This window comes from Ambystoma mexicanum, chromosome 10 (assembly GCF_040938575.1).
Source record: "Ambystoma mexicanum isolate Mex_15411 chromosome 10, UKY_AmexF1_1, whole genome shotgun sequence".
Lineage (NCBI taxonomy): Eukaryota > Metazoa > Chordata > Amphibia > Caudata > Ambystomatidae > Ambystoma > Ambystoma mexicanum.
This window is the reverse complement of record NC_090932.1, coordinates 1,575,980,381-1,576,006,873: the sequence shown is the minus strand read 5'-3', so window position 1 is coordinate 1,576,006,873 and position 26,493 is coordinate 1,575,980,381. Positions and strand designations below refer to the sequence as shown.

At 41.0% G+C, this 26,493-nt stretch overlaps 1 protein-coding gene across 4 annotated transcripts in view; it reads left to right on the top strand.

The window, feature by feature from the left end:
* LOC138492611 (solute carrier family 2, facilitated glucose transporter member 11-like) overlaps positions 1-26,493 on the top strand; it is a 419,436-nt gene that overhangs the window by 106,052 nt on the left and 286,891 nt on the right. For 3 of the 4 annotated variants that reach the window (XR_011276228.1, XM_069619903.1, XM_069619901.1), the window contains exon 2: positions 21,627-21,736. The exons of the other annotated variant lie outside the window; for it this stretch is intronic. Coding sequence is in view for 2 of the 3 variants with exons in the window: in XM_069619903.1 (XP_069476004.1) it covers positions 21,713-21,736 (24 nt within the window). In the remaining variant the exon portion in view is untranslated. The remainder of the gene's footprint in view (positions 1-21,626; positions 21,737-26,493) is intronic. 4 annotated transcript variants of the gene reach the window in all.

Sequence of the window (26,493 nt, the reverse complement as noted above, 5' to 3'; positions counted from 1 at the left end):
ACTAAATTAGACTATTGTAATGTAATTATCGCCGGTTACTTTGCGCACAATATAAAATAATGCACATTGGCTCCCCATCCGAGAATGAATCTCATTCAAAACACTCACAATCACTCGGAGGTGCATATCCAACTCCACCCCAGGATACCTGCCACAAAAAATCACCAAGGGTCATTCAACCAGGCCTACCAAAATCCCATACACTCACAGGGTGGTCCAATCTAAGTTCAAATGCACCAAATCAGGAGGGACCAGCTTCCAAGTCATTGCCGCAAAACAATGGAACTCCCACCCACACCCTCTGAGAGCAGAGGAATCCTACTGGGCCTTTGTCAGAGCCCTGAAAACGAGATTGTTTGCACAATCCTACTGAACATGTGAGCCCCTATCTGAAAGCTGTACTATCGTCTTGTCTGTACTTTGTATGTAATTGCCATATAATCATCTAATCATCACTGTGCTCACCACCTCAGGGCCTTATGTCCATTCTGTATGTAAATGCCTTGTACTCGTCTAAGCATCACTGTGTTCACTTCCTACGGGCCACTTGTAACCACTCTCTTTTCAGTGCCCTGATGCCTTAGGGTTTGTGTGCGCTATACAAATTAAAAAATAAAAATAAATAAATAAATAAATAAAACAAGTTGTAGTCCACACACTCTCAGTTACATTTCAGGTACACAAAGGCTTTATACCTCGATGTGCGTCAGCTGTGACTTCATCCTACGTGGCAAATAATAAAATCTATCAGGCGGAGGGATTGGCTAAGGGCACATATCTTTTTATATGTTCTGTAAGTATTAGTAACGTTACTGGCTGTCCCACATCTGATAGGCAAGCCTCGAGCTTCCCTCTATGTACAATACAGATTATAACAGCATAACAGCAGCGGATTGGCTTCTGCAACAATGCATGCTCACCATTGCATAGGCCCTTTCATTTGTTGGTATTCTCTCCCAACCTTAGATACTTGGCTTGCTAGCAGTGCGTAAGCAAACCGAAACCCAGGTGCAGAGAACAATGTCAGACTACTGCCCACTTGCCTAATCAGTCTACCATCTCTAATCAGCCAAGCCTTCGCCAAGGCTTCTCCTTTCTACTTGACCTTGCTGGATGTTCTCTTCTCCGGAACTTTAAAGGAGTTAAGGTACATTGTTATCTTCACCTGAGTCTCATGAATAGTCCTTGTTTTCTTGTCTTACACCACGTGTGAAGAGACCATGATGTCCATTTTGACTTCTATTAGGTGCTATTTGATTCAATTATGCCATTCCCCTCTCTGGCCTTTGGAGACTTGGTTGTTCCGGCTCAGATATGCTTTTCTGCATATTTATTCGTCAATACTTGGCATTCGCAAATGTTTACTCATTTACTTAATCTGAGAGAAATATGTCTGGCTTACACTGCTTATCCTCGTTGACTTCCCTTGTACCCTTCAGTAGCTTCTCGCTGTGGCATCCTTGATCTCTGGCCAACAGCTATTGTTGGTTCATGCACAAGTGTATATTTCCAACCTCTGTCAGCTCTGCAGCCCTAGTCGCTCTCCTTCAAGCTTTTCACTTACTTCTATTTGGAGCCAGCATCCATCTTTTCAACATGACTGCTTTACCCGTGTTATATTTTCTACTGCAACAAGCTTCTTTGTGACTCAACTACCTTGCATTTCTGCGTACACACATGTATTACTCATCTGGTTACTTATCTTCTTTGTATATATGGTTTCTTCTCACTTGTATGTATGCTACTTTGTTTATTCAGTTATCTCTTCCTTCTTTAAATATTCATATATCATTTCAGTGCATCATTGTATCTTCTCCTTATGACATCACTTTGCACCTGTCAGGTTATCTTTACAGCTCCTCAATATTCAGTGGTTTCTGCAAATCTGCTGCTACCACTTCAGTTTGAGGGTACATTTGGTAAGGTGATGTGAGCGCATAACGTCTCTCTTACCCGTGATGTGGTATTGGAATAATACCAGGTGTCAGGCACATTGTCTTACTGTTGCTCATCCAATTTTTTTATTTTTTTTATTTTTAAATTTGTTTATTGACATTTATCAATGTTATTACAGTAGCTTAACATAGAAATGTCCATTGTTAAAGGATGATGTGGATTCCGTGAGAGAACATTAACATTAACAAATTAACAATTCAACATTAACTGTCTCCAAGTGTTCCGATCGTTACGGTGGCCCGGATTGCCAGTTCACGGGGGGTCAGGTTAGCCGGTGTTAGGAGGGGAGAGGGGGTTTGAGCTTGTAGGAACCTAGTAAGGTGAAGGTCGGTTGCTCTTGGGGTTCAATGACATTGGTCGTAGGGCTGTGTGCCGTGGGTTTGTTCCTTTCATGGGGGCTTGTCATCCGAGGGATGAGACAGGGATCCTATTAGTTCTTTGGAATTGTTCTCTGGTTAAGCAAAGTGCAAAGTGTGTCAGGCAGTATGCTTTTTTAGTGATACTTCTGTTGCTATGCATATTTTAGATGTTCCCAAGGCATAAGGTATAAGGGAACATACATAGCAGCTTTCATTTGAGGTTTTTCTCCCAACTTTCTTCATGTGCTGACACCACATGTTATTCTTTGAATTAGCTGAATTGTCAAGATATGAATTTATACCTTCATTGTATTCCCCAACATCCCTTTTTGATCGAGCTATTTGTTCTGAAATATCAGAAAAAATATGACTTGTTCCTTTGTCATGGATAGAAAGAGATATCTCATTCTCATATATTTCACCTGAATTATAAAACAATATCTCACAAAATGTATAGAGCATAAGAAAATAAAGACAAAACATAAGGCAAAATGTAGTTGTAAGAAGCATTGCCATAGTATTCAGATGCCACATTATCTCTTTTGGAGAAGCTAGTCTTCTTGTTAACAGTGTGTGTTTTATATAATGGAACATTTCCATTTTTTTATTTACTTTGTTCACCTTTTAGTCACTTTTCAAAATGTGCACTTTTCTATAACAGGAACTGGAGTATTATAGCAATAATAACTCTTCGAATGATAGGACTTTTTTTCGGATTTCCCAAAAATACAACAACATCCATGTTGCATCATACTAGACAGTATATGCTCGAGTATGTATATAAAAACAGCATGCAGAAATGTGTTCAACTTATCAGGCAACATTAAGTTGTAATGTAGAATCATCATATCGTGTCTTCAATTTCTAGTCTTTAGGTTACTGAAAAAGTTTATGGAACTACAGCAAATCCATGTATCTCCTATTAGACCTAGGAAATGTCAATTTGTTGCAGAGCACTTTTAATCCTTTGATTCTTTATCCTTGCCCTTGGTAGCCGATCTGGTCAGCATGCGCAGAACTTCTTTTCTTGCTTCACTGTAAATGGGTGGTGTAGGGGTCGGAGTTTCTCCTTTGTAGAGCTTCATGTCGTTGAAGGGCAGCCAGGCTTTTCTTCCTTGGATTTTTACTGCAGTGGGAGTGAACCCTCTACTGGGTACGGTCCTGTTGAAAACAGGGCTTATTCCAAGTTCTCACAAAGCTCTTAATGAGCACTTGATCCCCTTGATACAAAATAGGCTGTTTGAGTGCATCAATAAAATAAGTTGTTTGGTTGTCTCCCTCAATCTTCTTCAACCCTTCCCTCTGATTGTTGATCTGTTGGGAAATACAGGAAACAATAGCAGTCATACTTGTCAAATAATCATGCATTTCATCACCTAATATTTTCTCTACACTCTAGGCATCCGTTTTTACTCGAGTGGGAGGAGCAAGGGGTACCCTCATGCAGCGTTCAGTCACCAACTCATGAGGAGTTAGTCGGTGATAGAAACAGACTGGGTTCTCAAGGGCAAATAAAGCAAGGGGTAGGCAATCTAGCCATCGCTTCTTCAGAGTCATTTTTATTTTAGCTACCCATTCTTAGAGAAATCTGTTTAGCCTCTCACAGACACCATTCGCCTGTGGGTGATAATCTGAGGAAAACCTGTGTTTTATGCCTAATAGAAGTACTATCTGTTCAAACAACTCATTTAAAAAATGCAGGCCATTATCAGACTGCTGGACTTTGCACACAACCCATCTAGGAAACACCTTATGCACGAGAAACTTGGAAGCGCATGTGGCATTGGAGTGCATGCATGGACCTGTCTCAATCCATCTAGAAAAGGGACATACTACTACCAGCATGTACCTATAACCCTTACATACTTGTAACATATCCACATAATCTATATGTAAATGCTGAAATGTACCATTGGGCCAAGGGATTGCCCCTCTCACTGTTCGCAAGATGTGCCCAGCTGTACATTTTTGGCACACAATGCAAATTACCATAAACTGTGCCACATGTTCTAATAGATTTGGTGTGAACTAGTCTTCCATGATTGTTGCAGCAAGACTTTCTCTGGTGGTGTGCGTGGGGTAGTAAAGCTGCTCCAGCACCACCTTCTATAATGTTAGAGGCATATCTGGTCTTCCAGTACTGTACTGTCTCCATGAAGCCTCAGTCGGGGATCAAGAACACTCCTGTTTATTCCACAAATTCTGCTCTTCATGTGGAGCTCGACCTTGCAGCTCAATTAACTGTACAATGGCTAATATATTAAATCCTTCCTGCATCAGCATGCATTTGATACTTGCTTAACATCCTCTAATTCAAAATCAGAAATATTTGGAAAATATGCTGCTCTTTTGGCTTCTTGTTACAGTGAGAAACTAGGTCTGCCCCTTTAGTATGGGATGAGTATTTCACCATGGCGATAGCCAATGGGAACTTTAGTCCTTTAATTAGCTTGTCCAATAGAGATGCATGTTGGACTAGAGTGCCATCTGCGTGGACGAAAACCCTCCTTTTCCAATGTGACAACCCTGCATGAGTGGTTGTCGTCATGTAGGCGCAGTCAGAATACACTGTCATTTCCTCATCTTCAAATCTCTGAAACATGGCAATACGTCCCACTAATTCTGCAGCCTGCGCTGAACAATGTGAAGGCAATCGCCCACTCCTTACTACTTCAAATTCACCATTCCTTTTTAATAATGTCACTACTGCCATCTGAGTATGCTTTTCACCAGTTGCTTGGTACATTTTTGAAGAACTGTCAATGAAGAGAATTTCTCCCCCTCCGAGAGCATTTTCTATAACATGGGGAATATCCTCATAAAATCTAATATGTGTTGTACAGTCCTGTGCACTATTCTACATCTATCAATTTGGATTGCTGGATTCGAAATAATCACTTTGTATCCAGGTGCTTTTTGTGTACTCAGTGTACTTTTGGCATTCTCCAGAATGGCAAATACAGAGTGCTTGACAAATAATGCTATTGAATGTCCCATTGTAATACTGATGTCTTTCTCAATTGTGAAAGCAGCCACTAGAGCTTGTTCACAAGGATAATGTCCTTTCATTGCTGGGTCTAAAATTCCACTATAATAAGATAATGGTTTGTGTCCTAATGTCATCTCCTGTGTAAGTACTGCTATCATCACATCTCCATTTGAATGTGAGAATAAGTAAAACTCTTAATTATAGTCTGGTAGTCCTAACATAGGGGCTATGTCAATCAGCATTTTCAATTCTTCGAATCCTTCAGTCATGTCAATTGCCCATGTTATCTTACTTTTTCTTATCTGTGCTTTGTTGAGTCCTTTTAAAAGTTGTCGAATATATGTACTGTAGTCAAAAATGCAGGCCCTACAATAATTAAATAGACATAGAAACGGTTGCATTTCCCTCACTGTCTCAGGTTTTAGAGTTCTCATGATTGCTTCTGCCCTCTCAGGTGTCACTTTTCACCCCTCTTGAGAATCTGTCCTATGCACAGGACCTCTTCCTGACAATACTGTAGCTTCTCTTTGTCTACTTTGTATCCTTTCTATGCTAGTATTGTCATTGGTCATACTGAGACTTCCCTTTACCTTTCCTCTGTCTCACTGTACACTAATATGTCATCCACGTACTGAATTATCATGCTCTCAAGTTGCACATTACCTAGCTCCATCTGAATGACTCTGTTAAAGATTGATGGGGACTCACAGTACCACTGAGTCAGTCTCGTGTATTTTCGTCTCTGATTTCTATACGAAAAGGAAGTCAAATCATGTGAGTCTTCTCTTCATGAAGAGGAATTGAAAAGAAGGCCTTCTTTAAATCTATAACTATAAAGTATTTGGCTTTTGCTGGGATGTTCCTTAATGTTGTAGCAGGGTTCGGAACCAAATGAAATTTTGCTTCAACAATATGAGATCCTTAATAAATCTCCACAAGCCCCCCCCCCGTCGATTTCTTTATTGGGTACAAAGCCGTGCTACATGAGGACTCTGATGGCATTAATACTCCCTGCTTTATTAAAGTGGAAATGGTCTCAAATATGGTCTCAAATATGCCTTCATCTGCTTCTTGGGACATATGGTACTGTTTTGTATATGGCAAAATGGCTCCAGGTTTGAGCTTGATTTTAACTGCTCCTGCTACACTCAATACTCAATAGAGTTCCTCTTTTTTACATACTGCCCAAAATTCATAAAGATTTAACTAACCCTCCGGGTCCAATAGTTTCCCTTTGTAGTTCCATACTAGAACCATTGGGACAATTCCTGGATTTCTTTTTGAAACCTTTAGCATCCGATACTGACACTTATATACAAGACACTACGGATGCCATTAAACAACTCGAGAACCTTTCTTTCAATCCTGTCCACGAAATGTTAATTACCTTGGATGTGGAGTCACTTTATTCTAATATGCCGCAAGCTGAATCTTTAATCATCATTAAGCGGTTTCTGGATTCTCGTCCAGATACTCAACATATACCTAGTGAGTTCCTGATTCAACTTTTAGAATTAGCTCTTACCAAAAACTACTTCAGATTTAAGAATTCCTACTATTTACAAGTTAAAGGTACGGCTATGGGGGCATCCTTTGCCCCCAATTATGCCATTCTATATATGTGGCACTTTGAAAAATCTTTGATATTACATGATTCGAATCCTTTCTTTGCGGCTATACGTCTATACAAAAGATATATAGACGACATTATCATGGTTTGGGATACTACTAAAGGGGACTATAACAATTTTCTCCCCTGGATCAACTCCCTTAGTCCACACCTTAAATTCACCATGACTTCTAGCAACATTTCACTTCCTTTTTTGGACCTAACAGTGAAATCAGATGGTGAACAGATTCTTGTGGAACTTTTTCGAAAAGAGACAGACCGCAACTCTATTCTACGGTTTGATAGTTTTCACCCTAAAGCACTTAGAGAAAGCATACCATATGGGCAATTTTTGAGAGCCAGAAGGAATTGCACCAAAGTCAATGACTATCTGACTCAGGCTGATATAATTACAACCAGATTAACAGCCAGAGGTTATCCTCCTTTTTTGCTTAGACAGGCGCGGAAGAGAGCCAGATATCAACATCGAGATACACTACTTACTAAGCAGAATAGATCGGATGCAACTAGTCAACGCATTATATGCGTTACTACTTTTAGCTCTCACCATAAAGAGATTAAAAAAATGATTTATAAACACTGGCACCTCCTCCAACTTAATAATTCAGAATTGGAACGACCTTTATTCGCGTTCAAAAAAGGCAAAAATCTCAAAAACTGGCTGTCTAAGGCAGATCGAGCTAAACCTCCTCTGCGACAACCCACATTGACATCTCAGTGGGGCCTTCCTCCGATTGTAGGACATTTTCCATGCGGGTCCTGCAATGCTTGCAAATTCACTACAGCATGCACTACCATATTCATTAATGGTAGAGTTTGGTCGCTTAGACAACACACTACATGTAATTCCTTTAATGTTGTCTATGTTATTGTCTGCCCATGTAATAAATCTTACATTGGCAAGACAGTTAGACCCATTAAAACTAGAATTTCGGAGCACAAATCTAGAATCCGGACTAGCACTCACAATGCTCCACTAGTGGCCCATTTCTTGGAATTGGGCCACAGCTGTGATGAATTTAAATGGTGGGTATTGGAACGAGTCCAAGGTACTGATCGCCATAACACAGCATCTAAATTAGCACAAAGGGAGCAGTGGTGGATGTACCACACTGACAGTTATTATACTGGACTCAACCACCAAGAAGAATGGCTACAATGTGCTATCTGAGAACCGATCCTGGGACTGCGTTTCTCGTTTCCAATTCTGCCTCGATTGGACCTAATGAATGGACTTTCTCTGTCAATGTCATCGGAGTCTTTTCCTTTCATTTCATTACTTTTCTTATAATTATTTTATTTTTCATTATTTTTTCACTTATCTTTTTTCTAATGACAGGACTATGACATCCATGTCACATGACAACCAGCAACTTCGGGTCTTTACCTCTGTCTCCCTCTCCTCGGGGCTTTCTTTCTCCCTTTTCTCTCCCGTCTATTCCTCTTGTATGCACTGTCCCTTTAAGGACGTGACTTTCTAGTCCGCGTCATGTGATCTTTGACGGCAGTCACATGGGACGTGGAGACGGTATTTTAGGCATTTTGAGTAGCTCCCTCATTTGACTTCCGGGAACTAAGCCGAAGCCATTGGAGGAACTTACGTATTCAGCAGCAGTCAGTTGACTCTGACCTGCATAGCGGCTACAGCCTCATAGGAGGACTACATCGTAGATAGGTAAGAGTGGGAGGTTCTACTTAGTCTCTTTCGGTTTTCTTCTGTTGCTCGTATGCTAGTCCTCTCCTTATTTTCTTTAACCCCGGGATGGGTTTCCCTTTTGCAGGATACGGACCGCATTGGGTCTCTAGATGGCCCCACCTTCTCGTGTCCTAGCGAATCCCGCATTGCACCTTTACAAGAATTCGGAGCTGTATTGTTTAGACCCACTCATATTCTGGAGGAGTTCTTTTTTCAATTTGAAGGTACGGGTTGCACTTTTTTCTATAATTTTATATTGAACCTTTTGGTTGGCTTGCACTCTGCTTTTGAGCTTTTTGACCGACGGGATGACAGTGTGAGCTTGAAATGCCTTTAGGCTCCCTTTCCCGTACTGCCTGGCTGGATTGACTTAACTGCATATTCACGGCATAATAGGCAGGGACGATCAGGCCCCTGGTTTTCTCCCTAAATTGATCGGGAGTTGCTCACTTCTAGTTCTTCCCTAGAACAGATTGTGGGGCTATCCCTGGAGTTAACATAGATGGGAATATGACTTTTTACTGCACGGATAGGGTCACGCATGGGGTTGCTAGATCAGGTCAAGGGAATATTTTAATGAGTGATTTTAATGTTTAAATAAAAAATTGTCTATTGTTCTAATTAGTTCTTTCTCTTTTCTTCTTTCCTTGATGTATATCTTTTTACAAATGTTAGTTTTGAGTATCACTAAGATGGAGAAGTATCTCATCGTTGTGAATTACGGAAGATCTACATGAAGATAAATGTCTGCATGGAAGAATTTTAAAACTATTTCCATATTGCCTGTAACCAAGTGCTTTGTGCCTTGAGATATGTGAAGAAATGAAATGTTTAAATTGTATTACTAAATTATCTAATCTGTCCTGTCCTGAGGAAGACGACTGTCAGGCCTTCTCTCTCCTGCTAGGGCAGGAGATAGACTGCCTAGACTGTGCTAATTAGTCGTCGAAACCACCCGTGTATGATACCAGTACAGCCCATGAAATGGTCGGTCGCTGTACGAGGTACTGGTTGTTGACTATCATGGTCAGATTGGAGACAAGTATTGCTTCTGTTCTATTAAGCTACGACGCGACTATACTTGTCTGTTTCCCATAACAATTTATTGGATTGAATAGGGGACAACTTTTTTACCTCGCAGGAGATACTGAGTGTTCAGTCTTGCCTGGATGAGTGCCCTTGTTTTTCTGTTTTTTCTTTTTCTTTTTGGTTTTTTCTTTTTGAATATTTTTTCCTTTTTGTTTTTTCTAGTTAATTCAAACTACCATTATAATTTTCCCAGTGTATTTATTCCAATATGTTAGGAATACTATCAAGCTAATATGCACTTTAATAGGAAATGTGGAGTATTGATGGTATGTTTTTATGCTGCTTTTATTGTAATTTCAGCACTATGTATGATATAATTGAATATGTGTCTATTAAAGATTGATGAAATTCTACTTTCCTTGACCTGATCTATCCCCCGACTTGACTCCTGTGCTTGTTGCAGTTTATCCCGGCGATTTGTTCTCCGGTCGCATACATGTGAACCCCTCTTCCCTCTTGGTACATATTATTTTGGTTCTCCCCTGGGTTCATGTGGTCGGGGACGCCTATTCTTTGTTTTAACATGAGGACTCTGATGGCATTAATGCTCCCTGCTTTATTAAAGTGGAAATGGTCTCAAATATGCCTTCATCTGCTTCTTGGGACATATGGTACTGTTTTGTATATGGCAAAATGGCTCCAGGTTTGAGCTTGATTTTAACTGCTCCTGCTACACTCAATAGACCCACATCATATGGACTGTTGGTCCATAAGATGCTTGGCACCTTTTCTAAATGTTCTTGGAAAAATTACAGTTTCTTTTTTTACCAATGTATTCTATATGGTGTTTCTCTATTCTAAATTTTCATCCAATAAGTCAGACTTATGAAAAATACGAATTCTTTGTCTGAATATTATTGTCTGTACAAGTCTTTGTCTGTCAATTCTGTCAGTCTGTATCTTTCCCTAAGGGCTATTACTGTTCTCCATGGTCTTCCCTCATCATCGGTCCCATGAACAACCACGCTTTCTTGATTTACTGCTGCTGCCTCTAGATCATCCATAGGTATTTCTGGTCGAAATAAAAATTCTTCAGGTATTCTTAACATTTTCCCCTGTCAGTCCAGGAAGCCATGTCAACTAAATATTTACTCCATAAAAAAATATTTCTGCATCTAAAGGGACCCCTCGTAATGCTTTTTGGCCTGTGAAAGCTAAAAATAAACTCTCTCACATTCATATTATGTATCCCTGGAGTTTAACACACTATACCTTTAACAGTAAAAGATATTGTCATCTTGAATTTTGTCATCAAATCACATTCTTATATGTTAACTGGTGTCTGACGAGAATGCAATAGTGGCATTGACACATCATGTTCACCTATAGAAAGTGGTTATTTGTCAGTAAAAGGAACCAGAGTTGTGGCCCCAGAGAATCCCTGGGCATTCATGGTGATCCCAGACATCGGGTATGTTCCCTCTCGAACACAGGGACGTGTTACTCCTGTATCCACAAAGAATGAAAACATCTTGCCTCCTATTGTTACGCTGGACCATGGTTCCTCGTATGGGTCTGGTGACACAGATAGTACTGAACATATCAAGTCGCTCTGTGGGTCTTCTTATTGTGGATATAAAATCATCCCTGCACCCATAAATGGATTCCCTCCCACTACTGTTACGCTCCCTATCCTGGGTGTAAAAGCCTGTGAAGCACCTTTGTTTGCTATCCATTGTGGCACTGTTGCTTGTTGCACCAGTACATACTGTTGTTGCTGTGCTTGTGGCTGTTGTGTCTGCATGGGTGTTTGTTGTGGTTGCCCTTGTGGCGACTGTATTTGCTGTGGGATATGATTTGCTTGCTGTATTTGTGGCACGCCTGTCTGATAATGCGTGTGATCCTAGGCATAATATTCCTGTGGTTCTGTATTGTACTGCAAAGAATAGCCCATACCCCTCTTGGAGCTTGCCAGTTCTGTTGCATGCCTTCTCCTCTACTTCTACATGTTCAAGCTATATGTCGTGTTGTTCCACAATTCCAGCATTGTTGTGGCTGTTCTCCATTAAATCCTCCTCCCTCTTGAGGGTTTTGAAATCCTCCTCATCCTCTAGGTGCAATCCCTCTACCTCTAGGCCAAATGTTGTACCCAGTCTGATCGATAGGGTACACTACATTGCTTTGCTTCACTGGCTGTAACTCTTGTGTCGTAACACCTTCACTACTGCTCCTTCTATAGAACATGTTGACAATTTCTTCTTTACTAACTTTCCTTCCTCCTGTTTTCTATTCTCAGCTAACTTCTTATTCTTCTCTTTTAACAACTGACAATGATGTACAATCGTCAACAGTATTTCTGGCCATGGCTTTGCTTCCACCCCTGCCTGTTTTTACATCTGCCTCAGGCAGTCCCTGACATAAAATATGATAGAATAATGCCACTGTTCTATCCCACAATTCTCTTGTCTCAAGACGCCAACGTTCCTGAATATTCTGAATAAAGACAACAGGATCTTCATACTCTCCCATTTTCCTAGTCATAATCGCACCCATGTCTGATGTGTCAGGATACTGTACTCTAATCGCTCGCCATAGTTCTGCTCTGTAATTACTAAATGATGCTCCATCATACCTGTGCTCTGTGCAGTTACATTCGAATACCGTGCTTATCTCCAAATGTCGTCAGCTCTCTCTCCTAGAATAGCTTCCAGTAGGCCTTTTATGTCACCCACTGCTAGCGTAATTCCCACTGTCATTCTGTCTAACTCATGAATTCCCTTTCCCGCACCTGCAGTCAAACTAGGTCATTTACATTTCATATTTGCCTTGTCCATTCGTGGTCATCCACCCCTTTCTCTAATAATGGGATTTGTGTAAATCCTGGTCCAAAATCATATACCCCTACACTTCACGTCTTCCATGAGGATCTAGTCTTGCCTGTTCATCTACTTCATGGTAGTGACCTTAACCTGCTTACATAAGCCGGGGTCATATCCCCTGCACTACGTGACCATGCTGGTGGTCACTCAGAATATGGTGTTGGTTCTGGTGTTTTTTCTTTCAGGTCTTCTAAATCAGACAATTGTATCCCTTTCTCTTTCTTCAGATCTTTTCAAAGCTGCATGTGCCTTCCCTTTGCACTTTTTCACCCTCCTCCCTTTCTTCGTCTGACATCATTATACCCCAACGGGTATGGCTATTATCCTTTTCCTCATCATCAAAATCTAGTCTACTTATGGACAGTGTTCTATACTCGTCCCTCAGTGTCTTATCCACTCTATCCTCTGTTTCCTTTTGTGGGCATCCCAGCGATGCTCCCAATAGCTTCATAGCACCCTTCACTCTCATCTGTTTATATAGATCCCCAATCCTTTTCCCTTTGCTTTCTGCCTCATGATCATATGCCCATGTCTGTGTTTTCAGTATCCCTTGCAGCTCCCTGAGGGGCTGTTTTGATCCTCTCTCTTCTTCCCATCGCTCTTGTGCTTCAATGGGTATCATACTTTTATTAATAATATTGACTATTTCATCATCTTTTTGTCTCCAACTCCTTCATGTTTCTTCTCTTCTCTCTTTACATCTGTTCTTCACACCTTCTCTGTCCTTCCTTTCCTTTTCTTTCTCTTTGTTGCATGCCCTTTATCATTCCTATTCCTTATTTTTTCATTCCTCTTTCTTTAACATCATCAATGCCTTTTCCATGTAATTTAAGCAATATTTTCCCTCCCATCCCATTTGTACTATTATCATTCCACTTGCTTTGTCTTTCTCTCTCTTTTGTCTTCTGGCTTCCTCCTCTATTTCTTAGATTTCTATCTCTCCGTCATTTCTCTCATCATGCTCTTTATGTTCATCATGTGTGGACATATATTTCCGTTCTTTATTCTTACTTTCTTCCATGCTGTCTTAACTATTATAAGCGGGAGGTGCCTATGTTGGCTTAACATACCCCACCACTGCTTTTAATTCCTTTAGAGGATAGACTCCATGTTTGTCCTCTGTCAGTCTATCGTTTTTAGGAAGAGAAATAGGAGCTGAGGGCGTTACGTCTTCTTCCTTATGCTGATTAAACATCCACTCCTTCTCAGGTGAGTCTTCGTTCTCACTCTGATACATCTTCCATAATTCTAAAACAGCTAACCTTTTCTGTAGCTTCTTCCCTGTATATGTAGTGTGGAAGTATGTTGCCATGTGTCGCAATACTCATTTTGATAATGAACCTTCTTGAGGCCACGGCAGGAGTGTTTTCTTAGTGGTGCCCTTCAGCCACTCAGCGTGGTACTTCGTAATTCTAAGTGTGTATCTTGGTAATGTCCTGCATAATTGTAAATGGGGAGTGTCCCCCTTAATGACAAGTAATTTTTAACTGTCAATACTTACCGGGTTTTCTCTTTTAATCTTTAATTAATTAATCACGCTTCAATAATCACTCTGGTAAGCACCATCAATTGCGCTCATCTCCAAAAAAGCAACTTCTCTAAACAATGTTCAAAAGTATACAATGACATCCATTTTATCTCTTCATTTGGAAGCTTTCATCCTATTTTATCATCATTAATACAAAATGTGTCAATATATTTTTGGCACCATTTTTTCAAACCAACCCCCCACCCCCTTAAACACCTGTGTACACTTTTCTACAATGTGTTGTCTTATTCTCCTGATAGATGTACCTTATCTCTGTTTTACTCATGTTGGAGTGTGTTGCGCACCCTTCTTTGGCTGTAGCCACAGGAACCCCATAAATAAAACTCTGTTCCAGAGTTTAGTTTTGCCCCTTCTCCCTCCTTGAGGACACGTATCGAGGTCATTTCTTTTCCCTAATAAATCCCATTACGTTTCCCCATTATATATAGATGCAATAGAGCCTCTCCCCTTTTATTTGCCACTTTCAATGCTTCTACTTTCGTCCGCTATTCAGCTTGACCACTTTGCATTTAGTCCACGGGGTGTCTGGGAGGACCGGATAGGAATTTCTTCAAAGGGTCACCTGCCATCCGTTTCTGGTCACACAGTTTATAGCACCGTTCTCCACAGGAAACTCTGCGATCTTCTCTCTGGGGCATAGTCTCTGGTTATAATCCACTCAAGGTGGAAATTTCAGTAAAAAAAAAGAAGGTTCATAAGTTCAGCCACCCTTCCCCAAAGTTCAGGTACCAGTGCATGAAGTATCCAGTTATCAAAAGTTCACAAGGTTCACAAGAAACAGTCTTGATGTATTCAATCAAGGCTCAGGGTTCCCTCCCCCCAGCTCAATACAGTTTTTGCACACAAAACATAGTTCACAGGTTCTTCTCACCTTGCAACTCTCCTGGTTGTGCCACAGTTTTACACCGCACAGTCCACCCATAACAGGTTGCGCAACCACTGTCTCTTTATCCTTGGCATAACACTGTGTATTAGGTATTTGCTTCAAGAATTAGTGCTTCCTGGTGTAGGCACAGTTTTAGATGTTAGAATGGATTTCTAAACTCTGGCCTGATGGATAGTTGTTTAGGACGCCACCCTAGTTTAGTGAAGCAGGGGAACCTTCTGGACAAGGCAGACCAACCACGGTAGCTTGGCAGGCAGTCAAAAGTATGTCTCAGGAGGGGTGAGAGTGATCAGAAGCCCACAATGAGCATGCACAGTTAAGATACCACAGAATACTGTTAGACAGATGAATATCAACAATACATATACATTTATTTTAGGGCCAATAAAACAACACAAATAACCAAACTAATAATACAACAGTTACCACACAAACATTTCACTATATAACATATATACAACTACTGTAGCCTAATGCTATAAAGGGAGTAAAACATCCGCAACCTTTAACAGAAGTGGGGTTACCATGAATTATGCATTAGGCAGTCTTCAAGGAATGCGGGAAGGTAGGCCATGTGTTGTTAGCAGCGTGTTTCTGTGGTTGAGCCGAGTGAAATGTGCGGAAATAGTTTGTTTTTAGCCACATTTCGGACTTTGCCGGGGTTTCTGGGTAATCATTTCTGGGACGATTTGCGCAAGTCAGACCTCTGTGGAGTCCCGCAGGTGTCTTCTTTTCGGAAATGCATGGGGTTCCCTGTTTTCCTTGGTGGTTTGGACACCCTAGGCCCATATCGGTATGGTGTGCGCTTCAGAAAAAATCATGAAATTCAGCTGTCGGAAAAGACTTTGGGTAAGCCATGTTTTAGGCTTTCCCCTTTGCGCCCAGGTAGTTGCACCCACACATGTGAGGTACTGTTTTCACCGGGACACGTGTGGGAACGCGGGAAGGTAGGCCATGTTTTGTTGGCAACGTGTTTCGGTGGGTGAGCAGAGTGAAATGTGTGTAAATTGGGGTTTTTTCGCCACATTTCGGACTTTGCTTGGGTTTCTAGGTAATGAATTCTGGGCCATATTGTGCAAGTCAGAAGTCTGCGGATTCCCACAGGTGTCCTCTTTTTGGAAATGCATGGGGTTCCCTGTTTTCCCTGGTGGCTTGGACACCCTAGGCCCATATCTGTATGGTGTGCGCGTCAGAAAAAATCCTGAAATTCAGCTGTCGGAAAAGACTTGGGGTTAGCCATATTTTAGGCTTTCCCCTTTGCGCCCAGGTAGTTGCACCCACACATGTGAGGTACTGTTTTCATCGGGACACGTGTGGGAACGCGGGAAGGTAGGCCATGTGTTGTTGGCAACGTGTATCGGTGGGTGAGCAGAGTGAAATGTGCGGAAATTGGGGGGTTTTTGCCACATTTCGGACTTTGCCGGGGTTTCTGGGTAATACATTCTGTGCTAATTTGTGCAAGTCAGACCTCTGCAGATTCCCACGGGTGTCCTCTTCTTGGAAATGCATGGGGTTCCCTGTTTTCCTTGGTGGCTTGGACACCCTAGGCCCATATCTGTATGGTGTGCGCTTGAACAGAATTCCACAAATTCTGCTGTGCGAAAAGACTTGGGGTTGGCCGCGTTTTCAGCTTTCCCTTTGGTGCCCAGGTAGCTGCACTCACACACATGAGGTACCATTTTTGTCGGGACACGTGTGGAAATATGGGAAGGTATGACATTTGTTGTGTTTGCATGGTTTTCATAATGTTTTGACCCATTTGCTGCGGCACTTTGTCACACAACCCTTTCATTTCCCAAATGTGACCTATATTTAGTCGCTGCTTTAGGCACCATACACTTTTGTAACCTGCAAAAGTCACCTACCATTCAAAAGGTCTGCCTGTGCTCTTTCTGAAAATGTAAGCTTGCCGTTCCTCACCACATTGGTTTTCCTGATTTACACATGTTAAGTACGTTTGTTCAGGCCGTAAGCATAAAACTCCTGTGTACTATGTCTTAGTTTTTGGCTTGTGGTATTCCTTGTTTTGTGAAACACTTCAAAAAATGTGTGATTTCCTAACTGCAAGAGTCAGGGGAATGTAGCGGAGCATTGTTTTTCTCAAAAATGTATAGAAGCCATTGCCGTACCAAGCCAACCATGTCCACCACATTCCTTTTTTTTCTGTCATTTTCCTGCTTTTTCCCCAAACTATGGAATTTTCCCCTACCTAGTTGTTGCCGGACCTGCGCAAATCACCCCTTCCTAAACTTGGAATTTTGTATACTTTTCATAAATGTATGACTTTCTGTCCCCCAATTCGGCTTTCCTACCCTTTTCTTCCATTCCGTCCACACATGTCCAATTGGCAAAAATTGCCAAAATCGCCTACCTCTCACAAAACGGTTGATAACCACATCAAAATATTTTTTTTTTGTTTTTGTTTCCACTCAACCTGCTTTTGAAAGCCAGGAAATTGGGGGATTCAGCACAGCAAACCATTTGTTCCTGGCTCTTACAAGGAAAAAATCACAGGCTTCTTTGTACATCATTTTGTTGCCATTTTTTGAAAAAACCCGAAATGTATGCCCTTTTTGGTTATTTTCTGTCACCCCCTAGAGCAACCTAGAATTCCTGGGAGGCATTACGACCACCTACATGTGGGGAAAAAAGGGGGCAAATTTGGCGAGATATCTCATGTAACAAAAAAGTTACAAGGCATTGAATGGCGACATACCGAAATCACCATACAAGGCCTTGGCACTGGGGGGAAAACCCATGGCACTTAAAGGGTTAACATGGGTTGAGAATAAAGCAGGACCTGTATCCATATTGCCCATGAAGCAACAAGGGCTTGACCAAAGTTGGAGAAAACAAAAAATGCAAGCAAATAATTGATGTACCAGGAATGAATGGAAGAACTGCCATGCTAGTGGATCACTATTGGGCCTGTGGATCCAAAGCCTGTATGCAGCTGCCTACAAGAAAGCAGACGTCACTTTAGCTCAGTCGATTAAAGAGGAAGAACTATTTCTCAGCTGAATCAATAAAAGCCTATCATGACATTCCAGCTGAGCATAAATTGTTCAATAGAACGGCAGTAATATGTACAGCCATATTCATGCCAGGAATTCAAACCGCAGTGAGCGCCAAATGGTTACAGATAACCAGGTGGGAGATGTTACAAACAGTAAACACAACAATAAAAGGATTTAATGCGATCAGAGAAGAATGTGCCAAGATCGGACCTCCATGCTGTACATACATATCTGCCTATGATGAAGAAAATGGAACACTAACAAAGTAGATGAAACCAAAGATGATGACTGGTTCTCATACCTGTTTTCTTGGGTTCCAACCTGGCTAGCTGCTTGAAGCAATACTAGTGTTAGTATTGCTTGGGATTCTGTCTTGTAAGAGTAATACGACAGTGAAAGAAGACAGCAAAGAAAGCTATTTGGATGAATGTAATGATTTATGTGAATGCTGTGACTGACGAGCACACACAGACTGAAACCACCACCACCAGTGAGCACCTGAAAGGAACTCCCTTGGCATCGCTAGGAACAAAGTTTTACTGCCCCAAGGATAAGATGAACTATCTGGAACATTGGGTATTCTGTCAACCAACCAGGGAGTATTGCCATATGAGCTGGAGTGTGGATGAGCACATAAAGAATGAAGGTGACCTGAGGGGGGTGACAAAGATATGGATCTCGAAGAAACCACAGTGTGAAGAGAAGATGAAGAAAATTGAGTAGGTGGTCGAGGACTCGACCAGAGGGGGGAATGTAGAGAGGCAGAAGTACACGTCATCACTAGTGCCCACCTCCTCACCTCTGTCAACAACAGAAAGGCACTTGTATGACACAGGGTATCATCCCAATATCGCATTGAAGATACGAATGACGATATGCACATGCAAATACTTAAAGAATAAAGATTTGACTGAAGTAACAAAGTTACTGAATATACAAGGACGAAGAAATCATATATACTGAAAAGATAAGTTAGAAGAGATGCAGTAGATGTACATATGCAGAAATGCAAGTGAGGTCAGACATATAGAAGCTTTCTGCATTAAGAAATATAACACAGCTAAAGTGGCCATGATGAAAATATTGACGTCAGTTTCGCGTAATAGTAAACGAGGAGCCTGATGGAGCGAGTCCAGAGCTGCAGAGCTGACATGTGCTGGAAAATAACTTTGTGCGAGGATCATCTGTTTGATTTTCGGATCAAGGATGCCACATCAAGAAATAATTGCAAGACACAAGAGGCGTCAAAGAGGATAAGCTACATACGCATGACATTTTTCTCTTATATTAAACAAAGGAGTGAACATTTGCAGGTACCAAGAATTGAACAATCAAAGATGCAAAAAGCATATGCAGGACATAGCAACCAAGTTTCCTGAGGCCAAGAGGAGTAATAGCACGCAGTATAATTGAATCAAACAGCACTAAATAAAATGTCAGAAAGGACAAAATCGTGGTCTCCTCAGACGTGATGCAAAACTGGAAAATAAGGCCTATTCATTAAGCTCATTAAGCTCCAGGCGAAGATAGCAATGTACCTTAACTCCCTCAAAAGTCCAGAGGAAGAGAACAGTCAGCAAGGTCAACTAAAAAGAAGAAGCTTTGACTTAGGGCCTAACTGATGAGAGAGGACATGGTAGAGATGGTAGGCTAATTGGCCAAGTGGGCAGTGGTCTGACGTTGTTCCCCGCACCTGAGTTTTGTTTTGCTTACATGCTGCTAACAAGCCGAATGTCCAAGGTTGGGAGAGAATGCCAACCAAGCATGAGGGCCTATGTAGCAATGAACCATACATTGTTGCAGAATCCAATACACTTTTGCTGTTCTGCTATTAATCTGTATTATACATAGGGGTAGTTGAAGGCATGCCTACAAGATAAGGGGCAGCCAATTGCTCTACTAACAACTAAACAAACTATAGGTATCCCTCCTGTCAATAGGTTTTTACTGTTTGCCACGTAGGATGACATCATAGCTGACGTATATATTGAGGTATAACGCTTTTGTATAATGGAAATGTATTTGAGAGTCAGTGAGCTTCAATCTGTATGTTCGCCAGGTTTTCCTACTTTATTGAGATGATAATAAAGGGTATTTTTTCTGGAGTCTGTTCTGTTATTTGGGTCTGAAATCATTTATTGGTAATTCCATCCGGCACTTGGAACTGACATGAACCCTCATCACAGACTAATTGGCTAGGGCTGATCGGAGCTGCAATCTAAAACATATGAAGGGCCAAGGGTTGCAGACCCGTGAGATAGAGAAAATGTGTTTATCTATTGATATCCAATTAGTAGAGTTTCTCCTCTTTCCATTGACAGGGAATTGTTTGGCATTAATCCTTCTTCTTTGTACTGTGCTCTGTCTATTAAATTCTGGTAGTAAAAAGAATGGAATGTGCACTTAAGTTCAATTAGTCAGTATGTGGGTTTCAAGTGAATCGATTTTTTTCAGAATTTGAAATATTTGCTACTGCTGTCTTAGTGCAATTTCACTGATTTTAGGTAGAGTGCAGTTAATAACAGAAAGCAACCATATTTTTAACTGTGGGGCTGCTTACTTTCCTTTAAAGGTGAGTTGTTGGTTAAACAAAGGAGGAGGATTACATCGGTTCTCAGCTGATCTATGCAATGTCCAGCTAACAATGTACAGCAATGAACAGCTACTTCCATTGAGAGCTAATTATTTGACATGCTATGAATCCTCAAACTGAATGGCATCCTCAGAGAAAAATGGGCCTTATTACAGGTCTAGTGGGTTCTCAGCGATAAATCTGCTGAGATGCCACCAAACGGAATTACTGTTACCGCCACTTGGTCTGGCGATATTACTGCAGTTTTACAAGTGGTGGTAGGCGATGTTAGTCCCCATTATTTGGTGTCCATATAACTCCATGGGGATTACAGCAATATTACTGCTGGCGGTAATACCACTAATGTGGCCGAATTTGGGCAGTAAGGAGGAGGAATTACCTCAAACGTCTTGCTGGAGGTTTTCCTCCACCTTACTCCCAAACTCGTAGTTAGCAGTGCAGTAAGGTGGCAGCATACAGTATTACTGTCGTATTACTGCCCAATTTTACCACACCGCCCAACTCGTAATGAGGCCCATGATTCTAAAGGATCAGGCTGCTGTCCTAGGATTCTCATTGCTAAAATTCATATTCCACAGGATTGGTCCCAAGATTCTCATTGTTTAAAATTCATATTCCTCAGGATCTGTGCTAGGATTCTCATTGTTTAAAATTCCTATTCCACAGGATTGGTCCTAGGATTCACATTGTTTAAAATTCATATTCCACCGGAATTGGTCCTAGGATTCTCATTGTTTAAAATTCATATACCACAGGATTGATGGTATTCCTTTGAATTATGCTATCATTCCTGTGTTGTTTAATCAGTCAACCTATTGATTGACAGCTGCTAGACAGATGAAGAGGTAGGCATGACAACAGGCAGGCATCTCCATGTGGCTAACGAAAGGGTTTTTGCTGGAGTGTATCATGCCTTCCACTGTCAGAAATAGGACTAGGCCCTTCAACCCCTCTATTTGTTGATTTGAAATGAAAATACATGCATCTAGCAAAATAAATATTTTCAATGTGTTTCCATCAAATTCACTGTAACCCTTTTTCAGGGTCTCTATTCTGCCTGGTGCTGTTAAGGCGGTGGCAACCCACCCACCCGGGAGGAGCCAACGAATGAGCAAGGACAGATCCCGAAATGGCCAGCTTGCTCTCAGAGCTGGTGAGTACGTCCCTTCACTAATAAATAGGATCACATTAGGAAATACTAAAACATTAAGGATTCACGTGAAAATTTCATTGTTGGGGCACTTTCAATCCCAGCTAAAATATATGATCTGAACAAATACAAAACCTGGACATTTAACAGAAGCAGGCCCTCTCTACTCGGGCTAGCATTTCTGCACAATAAAATGTATGGTGAATTCATGTCCTTATTGAATTCATTCTAAGGCCCTCAACATCCTCTTTGCAATATTTTGATCTTTTACCTTCTGGTCTTTCTTTTTGCCAATCTTTTTCTTTCATCCTTTTTTTGCTTTCTTTACTTTTACTCTCTTTTCCTTATTATCTCTTTATTTTGTTAGTTTACTCCTTCTTTCTTTTGTTCTTTCTTAGTTCTTGTATTATTCTTTTGTTCTTTATCTTTTTTTTGTTCTCTTTTCCCCATTATTGGGTTTCTAGTTTTAGAGGTTGCAATGTTAAAGGTACCCAGTCGCTAATCAATGAACAACATCGGCTACACAACATCAATCATATTCTAGAAAGTGTTTGTGTGCCCATTGGCATTGAATGTGTATTTGACAGCACTGCATTTGTCATGAAAATTAAATCACATGGCTACATTAGCTTGGAGGAAGGGATATTAACACTAAAACAGAATACCAAAGGTGAATCTAGTCTTTTTGTTATTGATTTGCTGTCATGGGATGGCACGTGATGGGAAGTTATCTCGATCAGTCAGCCCAAAACAGTTTATTTCGGGTTTCGGGATAGGATTACTTAAAAACATTGCAGAGAAAAAGAAATAATTCATAAATAAATTACAACATAATACAGTTAAAATCTTAATTACAATTTCATTCTGATGTTTGTTGCTGCCCTTAAATAAAAATGTTGTGTCCATGCAACAACAGTGGATTCTGCCATTAAAACATAATATATTGCAGGTGTGTTGATTTCAAAACAGGGGAATCAACAAATGTTTTCAAACTCTTGCATAGGCTGGCTAAAAAACCCAAAATATTTAATAAATCTTCTAAATGGTCATTGCATAATTCACAGATTGTATCATAGGACCTTGAAGTGGACCACTTTTCTGCAGCCCCCTTCAAAGGAAGGGCATTCAAGCGAGTTTGAGTTACGTGTGAATGTTAAACATTTGCCCATTTTAGGTAGTCTTGCAAGGAATTGGTGGTTAAGATTATATACGTGCGGTGTAGAGGGTTCATTCATTAGCACTCTTATCAAAGCAACCATCTATAATTATCTCTTCTTATAGATCCTGCAATCAGGGACATTTAAAGCAGAGGGATTTGAAAATATATTAAACATATTTTTCATTCCGATTAGGCATTTAATATGTCTTAGCCAAGAAATAGACAAATAATCGGCTTGACATGACATGATTCTGTATTTGGTGGGTCAAAGTTGCTTTTATATTAGAACAAATATGAAGCCAGAGAAACATAGGTTCCAGAATGAGTGTATCCTCTAAATGCAACAAACTAAGTTCCTGGTGCACTGCAAAATTTGCAGCGGACAGACCCAACAACTTCTTCAGAAAATTATTATTCTCTTGTATTTGAAGTCGGCTTAATTAAAACAGCCCCACAATCCCAAGTCATATTTTGCCACAGCTTTAGATTTGATCGTGTATATCCCCAAGATTGTTTCAATTGGGCAACACTCATAGACTTTCTCAAAACAAAATATCCCTCGATTGTCTGAATCATCTTATTCACCTGATTAGCACATTGAGTAGAGCACTGTAAGGAAGATGTAAATGTCACACTCAAATAGCTATAAGACTTTACAATGCTCAATTTTACACCGTTCTCAAAAAGGACGAGGGTCCATCTCGCCTTTCACTTGGATTATGTTGGCAGATCATAACCGCAGACCTAGACACATTTACTTCCATATCTAGCTCTCCCATAAATTGGTGTTATGTTAAACCCACCCCCTATGAACTTTCTGTTTATCGGTGAGACACCACTATGTCTACAAGGAGCTAGGTTGTTCCCTTTTAATTTGATTTCATTGAGGTTATATACTATGACACATTACAATATACATTGTTTCAAAGCCCAGGAAGTGCAAAATGGGGGCACAAACAATCAAAGTACGTATTATACAGTTGCATTTCTAACTGCACGGCCTGAGTAAAACATAGTCGCAAACTGATAGTCAAGGCAAACAAAAACTCACAAAAAACAGCAAAGAGGAAAGAGGATAGTGTTCATGGAATGTGATGGTTCAGGAAAGGAGGGATGGGTTTCCGGGGTCCAGGAGGAGGGGTTCTTTTCATCAGGGACAGTCAGACGAATGAAAAGAGGTTTTCAGCTTGTGTTCATTCTGAGAGCGTCAGGTACATCATTCCAGAACTTAGCGGCTGGGGAAGATCTACCTAATTGCCTCAGGTTGTTCAGCTTGGGGGTCCATAGAAGGTTCTCACCTGAGGAGCTAAAATTCCTGACCAGGGTGCATGGTGAATTAAAGGTTCAGAGGCATTTAGGCTTATTTGTATTTGTTTATTAGTATAGCGCGCCTAACGCAGAGGCATCTGGCCATATTTCTTGAAGGTTACAGTTACAGCAATCTACAGTCAATCATATACATAGCATTTTGCAAGTCAATTTACAAACAGTGGTTACAATAGTAGCTATTTACAAAGGGCGTCCACCATAAAAGCAGAGCATACATCATGGTGACAACATGAGTTGTTGAGATGACAGTGTCTCTGGTTGGCTCTATTGATCCTGAGCTACAAGCCAAGTTTTAACTTTGCTTCTGAAGGAATGGAATGAGGATTCTGATCTGAGTGGGTTAGGTAGCGAATTCCACAACCTTGTGGCGAGCACTGGGAAACTACAACCCCCTGCTTTCTGAAGTCTGAATCTTGGTAATAGTAGGCTATGTGCTTGGGCTGCTCTAAGAGGGCAATCTGATGTGTTTCGTGTGAATCGGTTGGACAGATATTTCAGTGCCTGATTGGTAATGCATTTATGGGTAAGCGACAATGATTTGAGGGTGATTCCCTGAGTAACCAATAGCCAATATAGGATGCGTCTTGTGTCCAAAATATGATGATTGTTTGGGATGTTCAATGCTGCCTGGAGGGCGCTGTTTTGTGTTACTTGTAATTTTTTCAAGATCCGTTGGCTGGTCCCTAAGTAAAGCGCGTTTCAATAGTCGGGTTTCAACATGATAAGGGTTCTGGCAAAATTGGTACAGTTGGCAGTCGTAAGGACAGGCGGTGATGAGGTTACACATGTAGGCTATTGAGGAGGTTATGGCATTAGTTTATCTTGTTAGGGATAGTGTGGAGTCTAGGCATATGCCTAGGGTTTTGGTGTCATTGGATGCCTTGAGGGTATTGCCATCAATGATGAAAGAGTTAAAGGCTGTGTCTAGTTTATTGAGTCTCGGTTGGGCACCAAGGAGGAGTAGCTCTGTCTTCTCATTATTAAGACAGAGCCCAGGTTGTGACATCCAAGCTTCGATGACCAGATATACTTCATTTAGTGCTTTAGAGTCAACCTTGTGGTTTCCAGTGATTGGGGTGAGTATTTGGGTGTCATCTGCATAATAAGTGTAGGTGACACCCAAATAGTCGAGAATATCGAAGAGGGGCTTCGTGAACGCATTATAGAGTGTTGGTGATACACAAGACCCTGGAGGGACCCCATACAGAACTGGTCAAGTTTCCACAGAGGCCAACGGTGAGAAGACCCTCATGGATCTATTCTCCAAGAATGATCTAATCCAGGTGGTGGCTTTGTCTGAGAAATGGGCTGCGGATTTGAGATACTGGCAGAGTAAAAGCTCTCTTTAGGTTTTGTAAGACATGGCATGGCGATTCATCTAACTGAGCTGTCATGGTATATGCCGCCTTTTTGAATGGAGCAATATGACGAGAACTGTTTTCTAATTTCCCTTTCAAAGCCACCCCATGGTACATTCACCTGTACATTCAAACCTTGTATGAAGCTAGTAGAGCTGGGGTCCATGGTGTGATGGAAGAATCCGGCATACTGTGCCTTGGGGTTAGCCAATGTCTGAAATAGCTCAACAGCAGCTTCTGAGTGTTCTTCGATACTTATACCTGAATCTTTCCTGAATGGTTTGATCAAACCCTTAATATTTTTCATGATTTTGATCGCATTAGACTGCAATTCATCGTGCCCCCCGCTTTTCCTGCTCTGAGTATGCAGGCCCATTCTCGAGAATTGGAGAGCAGCCAGCTCTTGCTGAGTGAACATCAGCTGGCAAATTTACCAGGCTGTGGCCACATCCAGTCTCAGTGAGAATAATGCCCAGCTGCCCACAGGTTATCAAGGACATCCCTGTGCTTCTGAAACCCAAATTCTGTCATTGTATCTCTCTACACTGCACATGCAATTCTTGTGGTTCCTCACACAATGCAGAATTCTCTTTTCCCACTTTAACAATTAATTGATTCATATCTGTGACTTTCATTTTATACTCATGGATTGCTTCCAGCTTTCTATCATCTTTAGACATGAACCGGAAAATCTCATCTTCCAAAAACGGTATGTCTTTAGAGTATTGAGAACTACTTTTGCATAGTGTCTGCACCTCTAATAAGGTAAGATCTCTGTCTTTTCTAATACCTTCCACATTTTTCTTTAGATGATCAGCTTCCACTTCACAATTCACCAACTGCCTCTCATTCTGTGCCAACTGCACGTTTAAATTGTCATATCTGGTCTGTAATTGTACACTGAGTTCACCCTA